This window comes from Dermochelys coriacea, chromosome 2, assembly GCF_009764565.3.
Source record: "Dermochelys coriacea isolate rDerCor1 chromosome 2, rDerCor1.pri.v4, whole genome shotgun sequence".
Classification (NCBI taxonomy): Eukaryota; Metazoa; Chordata; order Testudines; family Dermochelyidae; genus Dermochelys; species Dermochelys coriacea.
The window spans coordinates 179,223,097-179,246,767 of record NC_050069.1 but is presented as its reverse complement, the minus strand read 5'-3'; the positions used below and the strand labels follow the sequence as shown (position 1 = coordinate 179,246,767).

The window sequence follows — 23,671 nt, the reverse complement described above, 5'->3', positions numbered from 1 at the left end:
TCCTTGACTTAAAGAAATTCTAAACCTCCTCCACCTTTAAGTCCTTCACACTTTAGTTGACTTCTCAAACTAATTCCCTTAATTTCTCAAAGTTCACCCTTTTGAAATGAAAAAAACCCATAGTTGTCAAACCGGTTTTGATTACCTAGCCATTTAATTTAAATGTAATCGACTCGTGATCTCTTGAGACAAGATTATTTGATGAAGAAAATTGTCAGCTATCACATTCAGGAATAACTGAGCTCTACCATTATTAATAGCATTTATCCTCCAGTTTATATCCAGGAAGCAATGTTGTCCCATTATGACATAATTCCAAGTAGTATTTCTCTCTCAAATAACTTTAAAGAACTCTCTATCCATGTCAGAGTCTGAGCCTGGGGGACGCTATAGAAGCATTTTTGCAATTCTTTCCCAAAGTCCTTTAGACCTAAACAGATTCTGTTTTATACTATCACTTCTCATTTCTTTATAGTTTACCACATCGCTGATACACAACACTGCCCCACTACCTTCATTTCTATCCCTCTCAAGCAGTACGTACCTGTCAATACCCGTATTCCAGTCATGACTGCTATTCCACCATATTTCTGTAATCCCTGTTTTAATGAGGAGAGCAGACACCCTCAGTAGAAGATGATCTTATAGCAGTGCTCAGTTCTTCTAAGCGTTACCTTCTCTCCCCCTACATCACCCCAGACTTTCCAGTCGATTTTTGTAAAACAAACCTACATGCAAAGTCTAATATTAAAGAAATGTGGCATTCACATTGCTTGCACTTCCCTTATCCATTATATCCCACTAATTAATTATCTCATAAGATTCTTATTTCTTTATTATATACGAATGGGGAAGTGTGGTGCTTCACAGTGTAACAGTCTGTGATTAGTGTAATGAAAGAAGTGGCAAATTCGGGCATCTAGAGGACGGGATGAGCTGATACAGAGAGAGCCTTTGTTCAAACACAAATATCTGGGATAATTAACCAAAGTAAAAAAAAAAAAACAAAAAAAAACCTCCTCTTGACAATGTAGAAAAGGTACAAATGCACTAGTACATCTTAGAATATGAAACAGGTTTTCCTTGATTTGTCCTAATAGAAGTTAACCACAGTTTACTGCTTACCATATACTGTTCCATTCAGGATATTCTACTCATGGTATTTTTTGGTCTCTAACGTCTATATCTTTTTCCTGTTTTCTAATGGAGATTACTAGAGGTGTGAGCCTGCATTATTTATATACCTCAATCTTACACTGGAGTCAAAGGAAATGTTGGATATGTGAGGAACTCAGGATCAGACTCGAAAGTGTCTGCCTGAATATAATCTATAACTACAGTACTATATAGATCTATACATCTATAGTACAGTACTATATAGATCTATATAGTGCAGTACTATATAGATCTGTACTTTCTATAACTGTACTTTGCCTCTGTCTGTATCTATACTTATATCCTACCTATATCTGTACCTATATGCATTTATGATCTATATCTAAATGCTGTGTGTTAGTGGACTTCTTAACAAATGTACTCTTTATGTTCATTTGCTTTAATATTTTTTTTAAAAGTGAGTAATTGGCCCATGTTGGGAGGCAGTGTTAAAACATTCCATATCCCCCAGGGTAGATCTGCTGGATTGCATTCCCTCCATTTGTCAAAGCCCAGATGTTGATGAAGTCTAGTGTCTCAGTGGGCAGATACTTGAAGGGTTCCTGAAGTAACATACAACAGTATGTTTGATAAACACTGCATGATAGTTTGACTTAAAAAAATCACAGCAAGGTTTTGTCTTAGAGAAAGCAACTAACAAACAGTCATTAAAAAAGGCTGAGATATAACAGGTAAACACAATCGAGAAGTGTCAAGATGCAATCTAAACTAACCCTAATTTGATTAATTAAGCTTTCCATTTTAGATTTTGTAGGAGTGAACATCTAAAAAAAACCCACCCAAACCCAACCAATTACTGTCTTATGTGAATTGTGGAATTCATTAGAGAGTAGACAGGTATCTCCTGAAAAAATAAACCTATGAAAGTACAGATTCTCCACCTTCCTGAGATCACACCTAGTTGGAAACTAGTGGGACTGATATGGGATTTAATTGTACACTAGGTCACCTAGTAGTCCTGGTGAAATCCACAAACAGGGCGTGTGTTTTTGAGTATTCATAGCTCATCACTGTGCCCATCATGATCATGAATACATTTTAGGACAAAAGGATTCCCAGTGGCAAGCAGGAATGCATTCCTCCTCCTCCCCTGATAATTTGCAGCGTTTATTCCCATCCTCATTGGGCTTAGTGGTCAGCAGGCATCTCAGCTGTGTCACAGGCTTGCTCCAGGGAAGGTATCCATTAGATGAACAGTCTCTGGGTGTAATGTTCACATGACCCTTACTGGAATGCAGGGTACTTTCACTGATCACCAGTTTTGAGATTAGGGGAAAAAAATTCCCCACTGGAGACTAGATATTCTTTGGAGAGTCTAGTTCTCTGCAGAGTATCCACTGGGAATCACTTTTGGCATCAACTCTGTTTTAGGAAAGGCGGCTCTCTGAATGGAGATCTGTATTAACAGACAGAGATATGGGAACCCACATGTAATTACACATTTTTCTCACAAAATACTAAGTGTCAGGAGTTCTCTGCAGTTTTATGCCAACATTTTCAAAACTGTAAGGGAATAATACACCAGCTAATGGGAATTAGACTTCTAAATCACTCAGGCAGCTTTGAAAAATCTTGTTTATTGACTGGTCCCTTTTTCCATCCCAAGCTCAAGCACAGGCATGAGGGCCAAGGGAAGGAGTGTGAAATGGGCTCTACACTCATCATGATGCAGTACAGATTTAAGATCCATATGTGGGGCACCAGGCATTCCCACAAGAAAAAGGCTGCTGGAGAATTTCAGTTCAGATTGATTCCAGGTGACTAGGGTACATGTTGGTGTCCTCCTTCGCCTTCGTACCTTTTAGTCTCTGACTGGTATTGAAAAAGAGACCATGAGGATCCTTAGTTAGCTACCAAGTGATAGTTTGTTACTGTTCATTCTCTTAATAAAAAATGTGGGCTAAGAACCAGATTCACAGCTGGTGTAAATCAGTGTAGCTACATTGCCTTTTCATCAGATGAGGATCAGGCCCTAATACTTTCACCAAATGATTTGTTTACTGAATGCATTTTCCTACCACACGGTGGCAGCAACAACAAATGGTAGCATAAAGCACGTGAATGGAAACAGGGAGCTAAATCCTCTGCTGGTGTAAATCATTGTAGCTCCAGTGTAGTCAATGGAACACCACCGAGTTACACTAACTGACTAACTAACGTTAGTTACACTAACGTTCCCCCCACACACACCCTGGCCCCCAAGCCCAAAGAATAGACCAACTAGGGAGCTTTCAGGGATCCCATAGTATGTACACCAGGCAAGAACAGCAGCTGCCCCAACCTGTCCATCACATGCATAATGTGAATTCTGTAAATCAACTAAAGGAGCAAGCTTTGCTCACTGAAGAAAAGCCTCTTGATTTTCTCATAATTTTATAAACCAGCACCCGGAACACTGGACATTCTACTTAATTTTCATCCTGGCAACATTTTATTTTATAAGAATGAGTGGCGGAGAGGCTATTTTTTTTTATAGCCTAATGAAATACCTATAACTTGCTTTTTGTTTTCCATTGCAGAAATGGTCTCACATACTGATGGAGCAACTGAGCAATTAAAGATAAAGATGCACAGGAGACATTAAACAGAATATTGATCTGTTATGAATTATAATGCTGGCATTATTCTGATTAGAATACACTTAGCGACAAGGGAATCACTGTTTAACTTTGCATAATACTAGTCAGCAAGTACTAAATTCTTTCCATGAGACTGGGATCAGAAAATAAAAATAAAGTGAAAGATGCACTTGCTTGAACAATAGAGCAGAGAGAAAATTTAGGCCCAAATCCTTCATCATGTTTATTAGTACAAACTCCCACTAGAATCAGTGATATTTTTGCCTGAGAGAGGAACATGCAAGATTTGAAACTTGGTTTTGTTTTTGTTTTTTTACTTTTGGCTTAACTAAAAATATAGGCATGTTCACAATTAGCTTATGCATAAAGGAAGAAATAAAGATTCAAGAATTGCTATCTTTTAGTATACAGAAAATGTCTGTGTCCTATATGAACCTATTCACGGTACATGAGTTCTGTTTAATAGTGCCAGTTTTCTTGTGAGATAGACAGTTTTCTTCCTTGCAAATCAAAATAAAGCTAAGATATGAATATGTTTTATGTATTGTTTAAAATCCAAATCTCGTTGCTCTGTGCTAAGAGACCCTGGTTCAGTTCTGGTATCTGGTTTCTTCTGATTCATAGAACTTGGAAACTACGTAAAGGCAGCCTGCTCAGTGCCTGCAAAAAATGAACTGACTCGTGTTAGCCTGTAGTGATTCATCTGGCCAATTCAACAGCTGGTTTGATAGGCCCAGAAGAGGCTTCTATTCTGTAGTCCTCAGCCAAGAGGTGGATGGTGGTGGGTAAACCTGAAGGAATCCTCAGGAATCCTAAGTGAGATGAAATTCCTCCATTGGAAAAAAAAATTAAAAAGCTCAGTTCAAAGTGCTTCCAGAAAGACCATACTGATGACTTTTTTGTTCAGTGACAGCTCTGTTTCATCAAGGTGCATAAGGAGGTGACTAAACTTAAGTGTGTGGTGATACTCATGTGATTAAGTATCTTGGTGAATCTGAACCTGAAGAAGAGCTCTGAGTAACTCGAAAGCTTGTCTCTCTCACCAACAGAAGTTACTCCAATAAAAAGATATTACCTCACCCACTTTGTCTCTAATATCCTGGGACTGACAGAGCTACAACAACATTGCATACAAGAAATGGTATTGGCTAAAGATTAAATGACCCATATGCAGATTTTGATTAATGTATTTCGATGGCAATGAGGCTGCCAAGCAGATCTCAGTACAAGGGAGACAACTTCCTTTCCTGAGTTTGTCAGTGCTCCAAAGGACTGACTTTGATGCTTAATGAAAAGAAGATTATTTCTTCCATCTATTTGAGAATGAACTCTGTGACAGTTGTGAGAACTGCTTCTCTGAGTTAAAACTAGTATATGGAAGTCTTCTCTGAGGAGACCCAACTTCAGAAACTCATCTGATTGGAAACAGTAGATATTGGGACATCTATTTTAATGGGTAGAAAGTATAGTGATGCCCTCCGGCAGGGATCTGGGTAGTGCTGTATGGAGCAGAATGAGGTCCCAAGGCAGTTTTCTGTGAGCTTGTGAAAAAGGGTTGTTGCCCCAAGAAAGCATTTAATGTTGGGATTCCTTTTCTTGAGCATGCTGATAACAGAGGCTTGGACTTTTTGCTTGGATATTCTGATACACCCACATTAAAGTCCTCCTGGCTGCTGGTGCAGGGAAGTGGGGTTCCTGAGAGAGGTGGAGGGTCAGGCAGGGAATCTCTGCCACCGCTTTCTACTTTAAATAGTACTCTGTAGCTCCTACCTCAGTGAATCACTATGTTCCAGCTGATGGATGCTGTGCTCTGTCTCTGGATTGTTTCCTGGATTGAAATGGGATCTAAATGAACCCTCCTCCATTATCCCCAGTTGGCCTCTGACCAAAAGATCGCTCTGCCTGGTTTGCTAATCAGTGAATCCCTTAAAAATATCTGATTCTCCGCATTCACCAGTTGAGGGAGGGGAGAATTTACAATGGGACTGTGGTCTCTGCCAATGGATACGATAGTGTGAGATGTGGAAGGAATAATCAGTAATATTGGACATGTCTCCTATGCACTATGGTTCACTGAAGCATGCCTGTGTCTGAGATCAGAATTCCCAATAGGCTCCAATAGTAATTGGATTTTTGTTTCTGTTTATAGCTTTTGTGGCCATTTTCAGTTAATATTCATCTGAAATAAGACTTTGTAGCAGATAATATTCTTCCTCATCCCAGGCCTTTGATTGACTTCCCTGGTACCATGTGTCTGTGTTTATTATGAATCCAACATACTCCAGAAACCATACGACTCTGTGGTTAGTTTCAACTCTCGCTGTACAGAGTTCTGATAAGAAAAATTATCCAGAAAGAGATAGAAGTGATTTTTCTTCTTCCTTAAGCCAGTACTAATACTAACACAATCCTGGAAGAAATGTTAGCATTGCTTGTGACAGCATGTGCAGGAGCTTAGAGTGTCACAACTGATCATAATTTTTCTTCCCATAGGGTAGGGTGGTCTGTTGCCACCTGAGAGTTTTCATGCCCACAAAGGGGACTGAGGTGATGTCTTTCTGGAACTGGCTGCCAGTGAAGTGCCAGTGTATTGAGAAGGCTGCTCTTTCAGTTAACCATCTTCCCTAGTTAGAACCACTGGGGCTTCGACTATCAGAGGAGATGGCCACATTTACCTTCAGTAGTTACACTACCTTGAATTTGGACTGATATGCACTGAGGAATGTTCTGGCCCTATAAAATATGGGCTAAGGGTTAGAAGTAAATAAATGGTGGGCTAAAAAGAGATCCCTTGCTGCCTTGTTGTTCTTTCAGATCTGGGTTTCTGCCCCTCTTCTCACTCCTTGGCCAGCTGCTTGGAGGAGGTGGAAGCATGGAAACAAAGTGGGCATTGGAGAATAGTGTTGTGTGCAGTGCTGTCCATCTATGATCTATGGGGAAAATGGATGGGGAGGAGGAGGATGGTATGGCCATCAGAGGCATGGCTGCTAACATAGGCTATAGGAACCCAGGCACAATCTTCCATCTCACTTCACTCCTCTAACACAGATAGAGGCGGGGTGGTTGCTAGTCCCTGTAGCCAGTTCTTTCCTGTTAGGGAACAGGGAGAGGGGGAAGATGACCTTGCCTGGATAAGTAGGGGTATGGACTGCATTCTGCTAACAGAACTCATCAAGATCCCCCAATGAGACACTTGATAAGGGAGGGAGAAAGTGAAACAGACCTTTCTTTTATTGTCTGGCATTTCTCAATTTAGCTCACTCGCTGAAGCCTGCAGGGGCACCAGTGGCTGCAAACACCTCAGAAGGGGAAGCAAAGCTGAAGGGACAATCTCCCCAGAATTCAAATGCAGCCCTAGGGCACAGCTGGGAATCAGATGGATGCATTAGTTGCTAGTCAGAGATTTTAAGTAAAGTTTAGAATTTCCCTTAAAATGTTCTCCGACTGGGAGGTTTGGTTGAGCTGCTTTGAAAGCTGAGAAATGCTACATTCATCAGAATGGGTGTTAATTCAGATGCACAATGATAATATTTTATATCTGAACTTTGTCAACTATTTCACTGTTGATCAAAGCAAGGACAAATCAAGAGGAGGCATATTATGAAGACCTATGCAAATGGACAGGCTTTTGTTTTTCCATAATCAAGCACTAGGAACCAAGCAGAGCCTATGGGTACATCTGAACCCCACTGAGGGGGAATGCAGCCCAAGGAGCCCAATCAAGCTCAGACAGCATACATGATCAAATTTTGAACATCTGCACTACCTACTCAAAATGGTATCAATTTGGAACATCACATGGGCAGGGTTTATTTTGTGGGTGGAGTAGGAAAAGGAATGCTAATTACTTTCCCCCTCAGTTCAACCTCTTGCCCTATGTCATGGTTATGTCCTGATTTAGTGCTATCTAGATTCTGCTGTGCCCATGACTGCTCATTATTTACAGTCCGTCCACCAAAGACTGAGACGATAAATAAAATTAGCATCATCAGCCTTGTTTGCCCATAGCAAGACTTCCAGCAGGAAAACACCACTACAGCAAATTCTTCAAAAACAAATTATCTTAGACAAAATTTTGTTGAAATAGGAGATTCCCCCCACTCCTTTCATCTTCATTCTTATTTCTTCTTCTATTACTAGGGTCATTTGGCTAAAAATTACATCTTACAGGAACTTTGTTTCTTAACAGGGCCTCGTTCTTCCCACCTTTGCTCCACCTAAAGAGAAAAACATATACCTCTGTTTTTTGACATCACAATTAGTTGCCATGCAAATGGCAGTGACATTACCAAGAAATGATTATGGCTTCCCACTCGACAATAAGCAGCTGCAGAAGAGGAAGTAGAAAAATATCCCATGTTCATATAAATGACCCTGTTAAAAATCTTGGAAAAAAGAAAAATACAAGATCCTTGCATGGCCCAACAGCTCCCAGGTCTGCTGTCTGCTTTGGGCCCAGTGGCTCACGTTACCTCCATCTCCCTCCAGGCCTCAGGAAGGTGAATGAAGAACCACCCTCCCAGAACAGTGACTGCTGCTATCTCCCTTCCCTTGAGCCTTGGGATGGAGAAGTGAAGATCCACCTGGACAAGCAATTCCTGAAGCCTCCATTGCTCCTGGGCCTCATGGAGTGGGGAGTGCAAATCCTTTACATCAGTGGCTCTCTACACCCCTCTCCATTAATTGCAAGGACACTGAGCAGGAGCCCAACTGGGGCTGGCCATTCTGGAGCAAGTGAGGCGGGGGGAGGAATAAGCAGCGTCTGTACAGGAGATACACCAGTGCGTGGCATGGGTAAGGACTGATTCAGTGAGGGAATCACAAACACAGTCTCACGCTCCCAAAGCCAATTCTCACATGCCATACTAAAATGTGGAAGACCAACCTTAATGCTCCCCCAGTCCTAGCTACCTCTCCCATGAGTGAGTTTCTGGATTGTAAGAGAGCATATGAACAACCAGAGGTGATAGAGATACAAATCGGTCCCTAATGGCTTCTCGTTTAAAGTGACCATTTCACCACGTTAGCTCTTTTCTAATGGGGCTGTTTTCATAGAAAACATCCTGATAAGGTGAACTTTTAAAAAAATAAATGTGTTATTTTCACTTACATGTGAAACATTTTAGATAAATAAAACAGATCTTTGTATCTCAAGTACATTCAACAACAGATGGAGAAATAACTTCTTAGGCCTGAACTATTTAAGTGTCTTTACATGTGAGCTAAACCGCAAACAAAGGGAAGAACAGAAAGACTATGGTTAAATCTCTGGAGACCTGGATTTATACTTGTTTTACATAACAAATTAAATAATCTTGGTAGAATTTATCTAATTCTTAGTGGGTATTAATTCACACTAGAAAGGTGCCATGGAATTCAGTATAATTAGTCACCTCTGATCAGTACAGCAAGGAGTAATGAAGGTTAGAATTTAGAGTACATTGTAAGCAGAGTAGATAATAAGGTCTTTAGGACAGAGAATATGTCATCATATGTGTACCTACAGCACCTAGCCCAATGAAGCCCCAATCTTGATTGGGGTGCCTGAGCGCTGTTGCGAAATAAATATTAACAATAATTATTATTATTATTAATAATAATACATCAATAGGGCAGTGCAGGAAGAATATACTCTATAATCTATAATGTTCATGTTCATCTTCAGACTTTGACAACTACTGAGAAAACAAGCAAAGAAATCACACAAATATGCCTCCCCTTTGTAAAATACAACTACAGTTTTGCATTTGCAGTATTAATTTGGGTCAGATTCTGTTTTCAGTTACACTGTTGTACATCCACAGTCACTCCAGTGACTTACATGATATTATGTTCAAGAGAGTGCCTGCAGTTTCAGAATGGTGTTGCATGAAATCAGAACCTGGCCCTTTATTACAAATGTTGGGCCCAATCCTGCGGTCCCTTTGCAAGCAAAACTTGAACTGAGTTTTGTTTACATGAGGACTGCTGGATGAAATCCTTTAACTGTAAAACTTCATACAATGTGTCTGACCTGTTGCCAGAAAGCATACTCGTCACAATCAATGAATTCAAATACACCCCAATTTTTTGGCGTTACACAAACCAAACAAGAAAACTGACCTCTTGTCGTTTGAAGTTTTGAATATATTCTTCAAATTGTTCATCTTTTGTTTCATCAGCTTTCCCTAGCTTTTGAAGTACCTAAAGAAGAAAAAAAAAAGAATTGCATTATGTCTAGTAAGGAGAATATTTGGAGTCACAATAGAACAATATCATGACTTTAACTGCCTCTGTTCTCATCAGAGCTGCTGTTATGTTTTAATGGCATTTAATTTTTTAGCTGTGGTATGCACTACAATGTATAATCACTCTCCAAAGTACATACATGATACTACTACCTTTGCAAAAAATAAAGGAAGATTATAGACACAAAACTCTAAAAACATTTTGTGTGTGTGTGTGTGGGAGGAAGAGTGCGAATATATGGAATGTGTGGAGTTCTTGCTCCCTTTTTATGAAGCAATACATATTTCTGACACTGAAATAACCCCAAGATTCAAAGAGAGAGATTTTCTGGAAACATCAGCTTCAGTCCGAGTGTGATGGAGCAAATATCCTGGACAAACCGTAACAATAATTCAATAAGTATTTTAGGAGTTCACTGTATTAAAAATGCAAATGTTCATGTACTATCGAGGAATTGTATGTATTTCCTTTGGAGCGGGAGACCACAGCCTCCCAGGAACTAAGTGGAGGTTGGTCAGGTAAATGGTTTAGGCGGGTGGTTAGCAAATTCACTCAGAGAGCCTCCAGAGAGCTACGACCACCTGAAGAGAGTCTTACCTATACTGGTTCAAACTGGATTTTCGGGGACCAACAGACAAAGAAAGGAATTTTGGTTAAATAGCTTGAGTTAAAAGTGACTTGGGGCCTTCCTTCTGATCCAGCAAACAGACAGGACCTCTGATTCAATGGAGGGTGTATCCCCCAGTCCTTAGGGAAGGACTTTCAAATACTGAGAACCCATAAGGCTGATGGTGCTTGTTCTGAGCTGAACCTGTGATGAACTTGTGACCACAGGGAGAACGCCTAGGTAGGGTTTGAAGGACTGTTCACTGGCCGGACACCTTGTGGAGTTGGGGTGATCTGTGGTAAGCTTATTAGCATGCGTGTATTGTGTTAGTAGGTTCTCTCTTGAATGCTTTCATTTTAAGAATAAATGTGCTTGCTTACATAGAGCTGTGTGATAACCTAACTGTGGCAATCATGCTGTGTACCATCTCTGAGGAGAGAAGTGAAGCAGGCCTGCTTAGGCAGTGTCTTTTGCTGGGGATATCACAGTATAGTCAGGGAATTGTGCAGCCTGCAAATACCCTTGGGAAGGGAGGCCCAGGTCTCCACCCAAAAGAGGTGACAGCTGACAAGCCAGGGACCTAGAGTAGATGCATTTATTGGACCACAGAGGGGGAATACAGGTGCAGCTGCCCTGAACTGTGACACAATGATGATTATGATATTGTTAATGCACTGAAGGTAGTTTTTGACATGTCCGCTATAGGCAGATACTGAAGAGATAGGAGTAGGGACAAATAATTTTAAAAGCTAGTAGTTTACTGGTCTTAAGCACATTTTAGATTTCTGTTAATCTCAGTGGTATTTTTTAGCCTGTTGTGACTGGTCACTGGTCAACTTTCCTCACCAAATACTCACCAACTTCCTGTGCATCACATCTTTCTGCACGTTGACAGAAGAAAACTGAATCTTTGACAAAGATGGAGCAAATGAAGCCACTTGAATCAGGTCTAGAAGGGAACCTGATAAAAGCAGTCACATGCTAGCTACCAAAAATAATTATATAGCCCACATTACTGTAGTATCCGAGTGCCTCAATCTTTCAGAGCATAAGAATGGCCATACTGGATCAGACCAAAGGTCCATCCAGCCCAGTATCCTGTCTGCTGACAGTGGCCAATGTCAGGTGCCTCAGAGGGAGGGAACCTAACAGGTAATGATCAAGTGTCTCTCCTGCCATCCATCTCCACCCTCTGACAAACAGAGGCTAGGGACACCATTCCTTACACATCCTGGCTAATAGCCATTAATAGACTTAACCTCCATGAATTTATCCAGTTCTCTTTTAAACCCTGTTATAGTCCTAGCCTTCATAACCTCCTCGGGCAAGGAGTTCCACAGGTTGACTGTGTGCTGTGTGAAGAAGAACTTCCTTTTATTTGTTTTAAACCTGCTGCCCATTAATTTCATTTGGTGGCTCCTAGTTCTTATATTATGGGAAGTAAATAACTTTTCCTTATTCACTTTCTTCACACCACTCATGATTTTATATACCTCTATCATATCCCCCCTTAGTCTCCTCTTTTCCAAGCTGTAAAGTCCTAGTCTCTTTAAACCCGCTATGTATGGGACCCATTCCAAACCCTTAATCATTTTAGTTGCCCTTCTCTGAACCTTTTCTAATGCCAGTATATCTTTTTTGAGATGAGGAGACCACATCTGTACGCAGTATTCAAGATGTGGGCATACCATGTACCTCACCACATGCCTGTGAGGTGGGGAATGGGGGAGGTATAATTATCTTAATGTTACAGATGGGGAGCTGAGGGATAGAATGCTTAAAGACTTGCTCAAAGTCACACAAAATCTGCAGCAGAACAGAGAATCAAAATTGGATCTCCTGAGTCATATGCTAGAGCCCTCACCATTGGACCATCTATCCAATCTCTCTTTCTTCAGGATTAGCATATTTTCCTGAAAATAAATGGTACTGCAGACAAATAGGAGAGGGTGCATGGGAGACCCAGAGATACCAGAGAGCTTCATTTTAGTGGAACCATGTATGGGATTGCAAAGTTAGGGAAAAAATTCAAAATTTTTAAGACTATCTTGATCTATGAAAGAATGCCATATGGGAAAGCCACATTTTCTATACAGCTTGGGCTACTGACCAGAGTAATATATCCAAATCATACAAGTTAGCAGGTAGAATAACAGAGACTCAGTTACTTGTGGTATGAGTAATAACCAAGTGAAAGCAAGGTTATTGCAGGAAATTGACTTGCCTTTATAAAGAAAAGTGGAAATTTGCTTTATACTGTGTTTACCAAATGAAAGGTTAACAAACAGTGAAAAAAATGAAGTGTGTCCAATTAAAAATGTATAGCAAGGACATAATGTTAAAAAATGGGGAATAAAAGGTTAGTTTGCAATAAATACAGGAAGCAATCATGAGTGCACTGTAATTCAAGGCATAAGAGCAACCATTTCCTAAGCGTATTGCTCAGCTCCAAGCACAATTTTCAAAGAAATACAAAAGCAAAATACTTTCATGAACATACAACATTGATGGTGAAAATGATGATATTACAGAAACAGGAGTTGTTAAATTGAGTCTCTTTGTACACTTACAAATCAAAGCAAGAGTCCAAAACAGATTGGTGTGTGACACCAATAATAAATGAGCAAAAAGTGAATTTAAAAAAAAAAAAGATACTAGCACTTGCAATGTAATCTCAGGAAAAGTATACAAAATAATCAGTGAATATCCAGTTTTATAAGGGGCACAAAAGGTGCAAAAGTAAAACCATACAGGCATGTCATATAAGGACAGATACCACTTTAAAAAGTTTGGAACAGCAGAAAAGGAAGTCCCAGGTCTGCTCAGGTTAACAGCAATTTGCACATGCAGATGACCAAATAGGCATACAACTTGTAAAAACAAGGATGCAAAAGAAATTATTAAAATATTTGATGAGATGTTTAATGGACTAGGTTTAGGATATAACTCATTAATAGAGCTGTCAAGAGATTAAAAAAAGTAATCGTTATTAATCACACTGTTAAACAATAGAATACCATTTAAATATTTTTATATTTAAATATTAAATATTTTTCAATGTTTTCTATATTTTCAAATATATTGATTTCAACTACAACAATACAAAGTGTACAGTGCTCACTTTATTTTTGATTTAAAATATTTCCACTCTAAAAAACAAAAGAAATAGTATTTTTCAACTCACCTAATACAAGTACTGTAGTGCAATCTCTTTACCATGGAAGTTGAACTTGCAAATATAAAATTATTTACAAAAAATAATTGCATTCAAATGTAAAACAATGTAAAACTGTAGAGCCTACAAGTCCACTCTTGTTCAGCCAATCGCTCAGACAAACAAGTTTGTTTACATTTGGAGGAGATAATGCTGCCCACTTCTTGTTTACAAGGTCACCTGAAAGTGAGTACAGGCATTCGTATGGCACTATCATAGCCGGTGTCACATGATATTTACATGCCAGATGGGCTAAAGATTCATATGTCCCTTCATGCTTCAAACACCATTTCAGAGGACACGAGTCCATGCTGATAGCAGGTTCTGCTCAGTAACGATCCAAAGTAGTGTGGACCAACGCATGTTCATTTTCATCAGCTGAGCCAGATGCCACCAGCAGAAGGTTGATTTCTTTTTTTGGTCTTTCGGGTTCTATAGTTTCTGGATCAGCGTGTTGCTCTTTTAAGACTTCTGAAAGCATGCTCCATACCTCGTCCTCTCAGATTTTGGAAGGCACTTCCAAAGAAGTAGGACTGAGTGGACTTGTAGGCTCTAAAGTTTTACACGTTTTATTTTTTGAGTGCAGTTATGTAACAAAAAAAACCCTACGTTTGTAAGTTGCACTTTCACAATAAAGAGATGGCACTACAGTACTTGTATGAGGTGAATTGAAAAATACTATTTCTTTTGTTTATAATTTTTACAGTGCAAATATGTGTAATCAAAAATAATACATAAAGTGATCACTGTACACTGTGTTCTGTATTGTAATTGAAATTAATATATTTGAAATTGTAGAAAAACATGCAAAATATTGAATACATTTCAACTGGTATTCTATTATTTAACAGTGCCATTAAAACTGCGATTAATCGGGATTCATTTTTTTAGTCGTGATTCATTTTTTTGAGTTAATCACATGAGTTAACTGCAAGTAATCAACAGCCCTACTCATTAATATAGATATCAGCATGCCACATAAAGTCCCATTAGTACTGAGAATAAAGTAAATGCTGAATTTGATCAGATAGTAAAACGAGACGTTATTGAGTGAATGGACACCAACTGATTGGATTAGGAGTATGGTCACCATAATAAAACCAAACAATTTAACAATCTGTATAGATCTAGAGAATTTGAATAAGGCCATCAAATGAGAATGCTATTGCTTGCTAACAGTTATAAAGAGGACATGTCTAGTCTTCAAAATGAAAGATTATTTTCATTTTTGGATGCAAGCCGAGGGTTTTGTCAGGTTTAACTCAATACAGTAATGTAAAATTCTGCATCTCCAACCACCCTTTTGGTAGCTATATGATTGAGCAATTGCCCTTCTAGATTCCCCGAGCAACTGAGGTCTATGAAATTTAGAGCCACCCTCTCCTGCACCCAAACCCCCACCAAAATTTACAGCCCAAGATCTTAGTTGACGCAAACTCACATTGGTTGGGGGCTGCCCCGATACAAAACATATTTCCAATAGCAGACACTTTCAAGCACTGACTAAAATACAAAAGAACAAAAGAAATTCTAAGATTGAAAAAGAAATTCTGGCAATAGTTTTGGGTTGTGAGCAGTTCCAGGAATACAGTTATAGGCAGAAATCGGTTAAGGTCAAAACAGACTATATGGAAGCCGTTTTACAGAAACTAAAGTGCAAAGTATCACAAATACTGCAGAAAATAATCACAAAACTGTAGAAGTATTTCTTCAATGTGAAAAACAGGTTTGGAAAGGAGCTTCTTATAATGGACATTTTTCAAGAATGCCTATTCATTAGAAAAGCAAGGAACTGCAGGAGGAGGAGTTTGAAGTAAATACAGGGGTGAAAGTAAGGCGGTACGGGCTGCTACAGCATACCGGTAAAAAGTGGCCACTGGTACCAGTCCCTACCACCTTACTTTAAAATGCTGCCGCGGCAAAGGACCCTACTTAAAGCGCTGCCGTGGTAGCGCTTTATCGTCGCTGCCCCTTTTGCACCCCCTAGGCTGCCAACGGAGTGGGGGGGGGAAAGGAGAAGCTGCCCTGGGGACGGTGATTTAAAAGGGCCCGGGGCTCTGGCCACTGCTTCCGGGGGGCCGGAATCAGCCCCCATACCTGCAAGTTTTCAACTTTTATAGATTCATAGATACTAAGGTCAAAAGGGACCATTCTGATCATTTAGTCCAACCTCCTGCACAGCGCAGGCCAAAGAATCTCACCCACCCACTCCTACAAAAAACCTCACCTATGTCTGAGCTATTGAAGTCCTCAAATCATGGTTTAAAGACTTCAAGGAGCAGAGAAGCCTCCCTCAAGTGACCCGTGCCCCATGCTACAGAGGAAGGTGAAAAACCTCCAGGGGCTCTTCCAATTTGCCCTGGAGAAAAATTCCTTCCCGGCCCCAAATATGGCGATCAGCTAAACCCTGAGCATATGGGCAAGATTCACCAGCCAGATACTACAGAAAATTCTTTCCTGGGTAACTCAGATCCCATCCATCTAATATCCCATCTCAGGGGATTAGTCCTATTTAACCTGAATATTTAAAGATCAATTACTTACCAAAAATCACATTATCCCATCATACCATCTCCTCCATAAACTTATCGAGTAGAATCTTAAAGCCAGATAGATCTTTTGGCCCCACTGCTTCCCTTGGAAGGCTATTCCAAAACTTTACTACTCCGATGGTTAGAAACCTTCGTCTAATTTCAAGTCTAAACTTCCTACTGGCCAATTTATACCCATTTGTTCTTGTGTCCACATTGGTGCTGATCTTAAATAATTCCTCTCCCTCTCCTGTATTTATCCCTCTGATATATTTATAGAGAGCAATCATATCTCCCCTCAACCTTCTTTTAGTTAGGCTAAACAAGCCAAGCTCCTGAAGTCTCCTTTCATATGACAAGTTTTCCATTCCTCGGATCATCCTAGTAGCTCTTCTCTGAACCTGCTCCAGTTTGAATTCATCCTTTTTAAACATGGGAGACCAGAACTGCACACAGTATTCTAGGTGAGGTCTCACCAGTGCCTTGTATAATGGTACTAAAACCTCCTTATCCCTACTGGAAATGCCTCTCCTGATGCATCCCAAAACCGCATTAGCTTTTTTCACAGCCATATCACATTGGCAGCTCATAGTCATCCTATGATCAACCAATACTCCAAGGTCCTTCTCCTCTTCCGTTACTTCTAATTGATGCGTCCCCAACTTATAACTAAAATTCTTGTTATTAATCCCTAAATGCATAACCTTACACTTCTCACTATTAAATTTCATCCTATTACTATTACTCCAGTTTACAAGATCATCCAGATCCTCCTGTATAATATCCCGATCCTTCTCTGAATTGGCAATACCTCCCAGCTTTGTATCATCTGCAAACTTTATTAGCAGATGATACACTTTTTGTGCCAAGGTCAATAATAAAAAGATTAAATAAGATTGGTCCCAAAACCGATCCCTGAGGAACTCCACTAGTAATCTCCTTCCAGCCTGGCAGTTTGCCTTTCAGTAGGACCCGTTGTAGTCTCCCCTTTAACCAATTCCTTATCCACCTTTTGATGTTCATATTGATCCCCATCTTCTCCAATTCAACTAATAATTCCCCATGTGGCACGGTATCAAACGCCTTACTGAAATCTAGGTAAATTAGATCCACTGCGTTTCCTTTATCTAAAAAATCTGTTACTTTTTCAAAAAAGGAGATTAGGTTGGTTTGGCACGATCTACCTTTTGTAAAACCATGTTGTATTTTGTCCCATTTACCATTGACTTCAATGTCCTTAACTAATTTCTCCTTCAAAATTTTTTCCAGGACCTTGCATACTACAGATGTCAAATTAACAGGCCTGTAGTTACCCGGATCACTTTTTTTTCCCTTTCTTAAAAATAGGAACTATATTAGCAATTCTCAAATCATTCGGTACTACTCCTGAGTTTACAGATTCATTAAAAATTCTTCCTAATGGGCTTGCAATTTCAGGTGCCAATTCCTTTAATATTCTTGGATGAAGATTATCTGGGCCCCCCGATTTAGTCCCATTAAGCTGTTTCAGTTTCGCTTCTACCTCAGATATGGTAATATCTACCTCCATATCCTCATTCCCATTTGTCATGCTACCATTATCCCCAAGATCCTCTTTAGCCTTATTAAAGACTGAGGCAAAGTATTTGTTTAGATATTGGGCCATGCCTAGATTATCTTTAACCTCCACTCCATCCTCAGTGTTTAGTGGCCCCACTTCTTCTTTCTTAGTTTTCTTCTTATTTATATGGCTATAGAACCTTGTACTATTGGTTTTAATTCCCTTTGCAAGGTCCAACTCTACTCTACTTTTAGCCTGTCTCACTTTATCCCTACATGTTCTGACCTCAATAAGGTAGCTTTCCTTGCTGATCCCTCCTATCTTCCACTCCCTGTATGCTTTCTGCTTCTTCTTAATCACCTCTCTAAGATGCTTGCTCATCCAGCTTGGTCTACAACTCCTTCCTATGAATTCTTTCCCCTTTCTTGGGATACAGGCTTCTGATAGCTTCTGCAGCTTTGATTTAAAGTAATCCCAGGCCTCCTCTACCTTTAGATCCATAAGTTCTTCAGTCCCAATCCACTTCTCTAACTAATTTCCTTAATTTTTGAAAGTCAGCCCTTTTGAAATCAAAAACTCTAGTTGCAGATTTATTTTTGTTAATCCTTTCGTTCAGTTTGAACTGAATTAGCTCATGATCACTTGAGCCAAGATTTTCCCCTACAACCATTTCTGCTATGAGGTCCTCACTACTCACCAAAATTAAATCTAAAATGGCATCCCCTCTAGTCGGTTCAGCAACTACTTGATGAAGGAATCCATCAGCTACCGCATCTAGGAAAATCTGAGCCCTATTATTATTACTAGCACTGGTCCTCCAGTCTATATCTGGGAAGTTAAAGTCTCCCATGATCATGCAGTTTCCATTAGTATTTACTTTATTAAAAACATTAAAAAGGGCTCTATCCATATCCAAATTAGATCCCGGAGGTCTATAGCACACCCCAAGCACTATCGTAGGAGAGGCAGTACTAGTTTTCTTCCCCAATGTAATTTTTGCCCAGACGGACTCTGTCTTATACTTTTCTTTCACACCTGAGTAAATATGACTGTAGTTCAGTTGTACCCATTGCTAAACTAATGCATGATGTCTCAGAAGGAAAACACAAAACACAGAATGACTCAATTTCAAAACAGCCTAAGAGTAACTCTAAATCAGTGGACACCAACCAGTAGATTGCGATTGACTGGTCGATCCTGCAGCCTCTGACAGTCGTTCATGATCTTCAGCCACTAAAAGTCTGGCGGTGCAGTGGGGCTAAGGCAGGCTCCCTAGCCCCACGCTGCTCCTGGAAGCAGCCAACCCACCCCTAAGGCCCCGGGGGGGCAAGGGGTCTCCACGCATTGCTCCCGCCTGCAAGCACTGCCCCCACAGCTCCCATTGGCCGGGAATGGGGAACTGTGGCCAATGGGAGCTGTGGGGGCAGTGCCTGAAGAGAGGAGCAGCACATGGAGCCACGTCCCTTCCCCACCAAGGGGCCGCAGGGGCGTGATGGCCACTTCCAAGAGCGGTGTGAAGCCGGGGCAGGCAGTGACCCTGCCTTAGCCCCACTGCGCTACCGACTGGAAGCTGCCCAAGGTAAGTGCCACACGGTGGGATCCTGCACCCCTCCCACACCCCAACCTTCAGCCCCCTCCTAGAGCCAGTACCTCATACCCCCCACTTGCATTCCAACACTCTTCCCCAACCGAGAGCCCCCTCCTCCAAACTCCCTCCCAGAGCCCACACCCCGCATCCCCTCCTGCATCCAAACCCCTCCCCCAGGCTCAGCCCAGAGCCGCCTTCCACACTCCAAAACCCTTGTCCCCAGCCCAGAGCCCACACCCCGCTCCCACACCCAACCCCCTGCCCCAACCTGATGAAAGTGAGTGAGGGTGGGGAAGAGCAAGTGATGAAGGGAGTGGGGATGGAGAGAGTGGGGTGGGACCTCAGGGATGGGGCGGGGTAGATCCTGGGTTGCACTCAAATTCAAAAAGTGATCTTGTACATAAAAAGGTTGGAGATAACTGCTCTAAACAGATGACTAACAGAACACCTTAAAACATAGCTATTTGGGACTATGGAGATGAAATGGTTTCATATGATTGGATTCTGCACAAAAGGACCCAGTATCATAAAACCACAAAGAATCAAGCTAGAAAATGCTATGCATAATCCACAGTGCCCATGTGGTATTGAGAAGCATCAGACTAAAGCCAAATGTGGCCTGCTATAGCCAGGCATCAATGCTGCCTTTGAAGACATTCTATCCAAGCATGAAATCTGCAAAAAAAACAGATCCAAAGCCCACCATCTCTCATTCACTTCAATGGAGATTGAGTGAAGTCCTAAACAGAGAAAACAGAATGCAAAAGAGCCACTGAAATCGCAGGAAAATCCTGATTTCTGACAATTGACTTTGGGGCAACTACAACAGAACTATACATCAGTAAACTAGAACAAAAGAAATATTACAACAAGATTGTCACACAGTTATCCCTACTGAAAAGGGGAACAGGACAAGGCAGTTTGTGAAGCACTTTGGTGAACCATGTTACGGTATCTAGATGTAAGGTATATCTATATACATAGAGTGCAACAAGACACTTATTTCAATTGTCTGCTTTTCTGTTTGGCAAATTTCAGAAAAATGTCATTTTTTGGCATGATGATTCCAAGAACAATTTTGTCCACGTCTGTCAGGTCTCCTGGCCCTGAGTCCTTGCCAATAATGATTCCTCAATATGGAAAGAAAGGAAGATGCAAATTTCCTGACTGTTTTGCTTTCATTTACATGTTAGGATTAAAAACAATTACTCTACCATTATTCTACAGATTTAATAAAAACAATCCCTTAGACATCTGCTTAAATTCTTCCTGCAATTGTTTATTGTGGGCCTTATGCAGTATAAAATATAAAAATAGGTATACTTCAAATTTCTGTAACAATTTCCACTAAAATATTTCAAATTGTTTTAAAAGCATTATTGAACTAAGCCTCACTGTACTCCGATATGGGAATTATTATTTGTTATAGATAGGGAAACAGACACAGAGAGATCAACAAGGCCAATATTTTCCAAATTAGTTACCAAAAGGAAATCAAGTCATTTATTTAAATGCCTGCATTGAGGCACCATCATTTAAAATTTTTGGTCTATTGGCTGGATCGTATAAGAGAGTATCAGCCTGCTATTACTTCCAGCTAATCAATTTAGCCTTTTAGCTTAAGTGGTAGAGTCCTGTCCTTTGGAGTTTGATTCAATCCCAGTTCATAGCTGAACCAGGAGGTCATTACATCATGTTTTATGTAATGTTAATAACTTAATTAACTGGCTCTTAGTACCCAAAACATATTTAAATGAGTTAAAATGTTCATTATTTAATTAGGAAAAAATACAAAAATATACAAATAGCATTTTATCTTCATTTCAACAATATAAATATAGCCCTGGTTTCATCAGGCACAGCTTCCACAGCCTGGAATAGGAGTTGTGTTTGATTATCTCAGGGCTGAATTTCATCCTTTGTTTTCTTCACACCTACCACCTCCAAGAGCACAAGGTTATTCTTGGACCATATTAATATGTTGCCATTGTTTTTTGGCAGTGCCATCAGCTGACGACTGCAGAATGTTTGCACAGGCCTCAATTTTCATTAATTCATACGCCATGGCTGTGAAAAAATCCATTTGTCATTTATTCAAAGCTAACGTCTGAAAAGCTAACATCTGTCAAACCCTTTAAAACACAACACCATACACTTCAGTGTTTATCAAAGGAGAGCTGTGGAAGGCTTGGAAGAATATCACAGCAAACCTCTTCACTGATAAATAACTGCTCTTTGTCCCCTTGATATTTTATCAAGTGACTTCCTATAATAGAGCTACTTCAGGCATGCTTGAGGACTGCACTTAGCAACCCTGCTAACAGAGTAGCTGAATCAGCAATGATGATGCACTGGACTGTTTTTCAAATATCAAGAAGAACCATTGACATGTAAAGCACAGAACCAAATCTGGAAAGCCTGCTCCGTATCACTAATGAACAAGCAACAACCCTCCAGTCCAGAGTGTGCAGGAGACTTTCCTGATTTCCTGCCCCCGTACAAACACACAAATTATTACATGTTCAGAAGATGACACCGAGGAGCAAAGCTGACAAATTTATACCTGCTCAGTCACATAAAACAAAGAAATGGAAAAATTTAAGAAAAGCAGCTAACCTCACATGCCCTCCTCCTAGACATCATACATGCACAGCAAAAAATTGCTCTAAGGCAGTAGTTCTCAACCAGGGGTATGTGTACCTTTAAGGGCTCACAGAAGTCTTCCAGGGGATACATAAACTCATCTAGATATTTGCCTAGTTTTACAACGGACTACATAACGAGCACCAGCAAAGTCAGTACAAACTAAAATTTCATACAGATAACGACTTGTTTATATTGCTCTATATACTATGCATTGGAAAAAGTACAATATTTAGTAAGTAAGTACAATATTTATATTCCAATTGATTTATTTTATAATTATATGGTAAAAATGAGAAAGTAAACAACTTTTCAGCAATAGTGTGCTGTGACACTTGTGTATTTTTATGTCTGATTTTGTAAGCTACTAGTTTTTAAGTGAGGTGAAACTTGGGGGTACACAAGACAAATCAGACTCCTGAAAGGGGTACAGTAGTCTGGAAAGGTTGGGAGCTACTGCTCTAAGGAACACTCTCAATAACCTATCTTAATTGACCTGTTTACACTGAGCCCAAGGCTTCCAGTACAATTTTGTTTGACTTTTAGCTAAAGATTCCTTCTACCACAGCACCAAGTTTGCTGAATTAATGCTGTAGAGAAAACCTGACTTCTTTTGATAAACAACAGCAAATCCCTTTGCTACTGAATGTAGCATTTCATGCTGGGCTCCTCTGAGCTTTAGGACACCAAACACTGCAGTGGCCATCCAGGAAGGAGTTATTCCCCTGCATATTTCACTGCAGAGGTATCTGCATTTCAATGGTGTTATATGAACATAATTTGCAGAGTACCATGGGAAGCTCCAGGATAAAAGGCTCTGTACAAATGTAAACCAATTGGTTGATCCATTCTCTTGAATCAGGAAGCCTGAAGACTTACTTTACTGAGGGCTGCATTTCTACTGTTAATTTTATGTCACCCTTTGTTAGTGTTTTGTGTATCATAAAGGGCCATGGGAACAGTTAGTTAACAAACAAGAACAGCACTTCTATACTATCCATACAAGCATAAAATACTGTGATGTAGAACTGTTCTATTAATTAAAATGAACACTGAAAATGTGAGCTTTGTACACAGCCTAAATGACAAAATGTGCAAATTATGCCTTGGGAAAACTAATGACTATGATAACTTTTTATAGGAATTACAAAACACAGTTATAGATCATTCTGCAGATGACATAAGGATTCACTAGGAAGCAACACTGAACAAATGTCATCAACAACACACAAAAAGTAAGGCACAAGCTTTCTTGGCTAGTGATTGATTGGTATACAAAATAATCAACGTCATTTTTTGTATGAGAGTAGAGCAGCAGTATGGATTCAGAATACTTTGGAAGATGGACTTGAGCCTGATAAATTTTTGATAGTAATGACAATCGATACCTGTTGGTATTTTCAAAGGTTTATTTGAGAGGTGGTTACGGATTTTTTTTTTATGTTAAAGATGCGTTTAAGGACAGTAGTCATTTGTTTAACACAACAATGTATTGTTGGGCTGTATTGGATAGACCCCAAAACACATATGGCAAACAGAGGGTTAACACCTGGTCCTGTGTAAAT

At 40.0% G+C, this 23,671-nt stretch overlaps 1 protein-coding gene across 7 annotated transcripts in view; it reads right to left on the bottom strand.

Moving 5' to 3' along the window:
- The window catches only part of AMPH (amphiphysin), a 177,340-nt gene that overhangs the window by 83,912 nt on the left and 69,757 nt on the right, over nucleotides 1-23,671 (bottom strand). For all 7 annotated transcript variants that reach the window (XM_038388778.2, XM_038388777.2, XM_043508716.1 and 4 more), the window contains exon 2: nucleotides 9,858-9,938. In XM_038388778.2, the coding sequence (XP_038244706.1) occupies nucleotides 9,858-9,938 (81 nt within the window). The remainder of the gene's footprint in view (nucleotides 1-9,857; nucleotides 9,939-23,671) is intronic.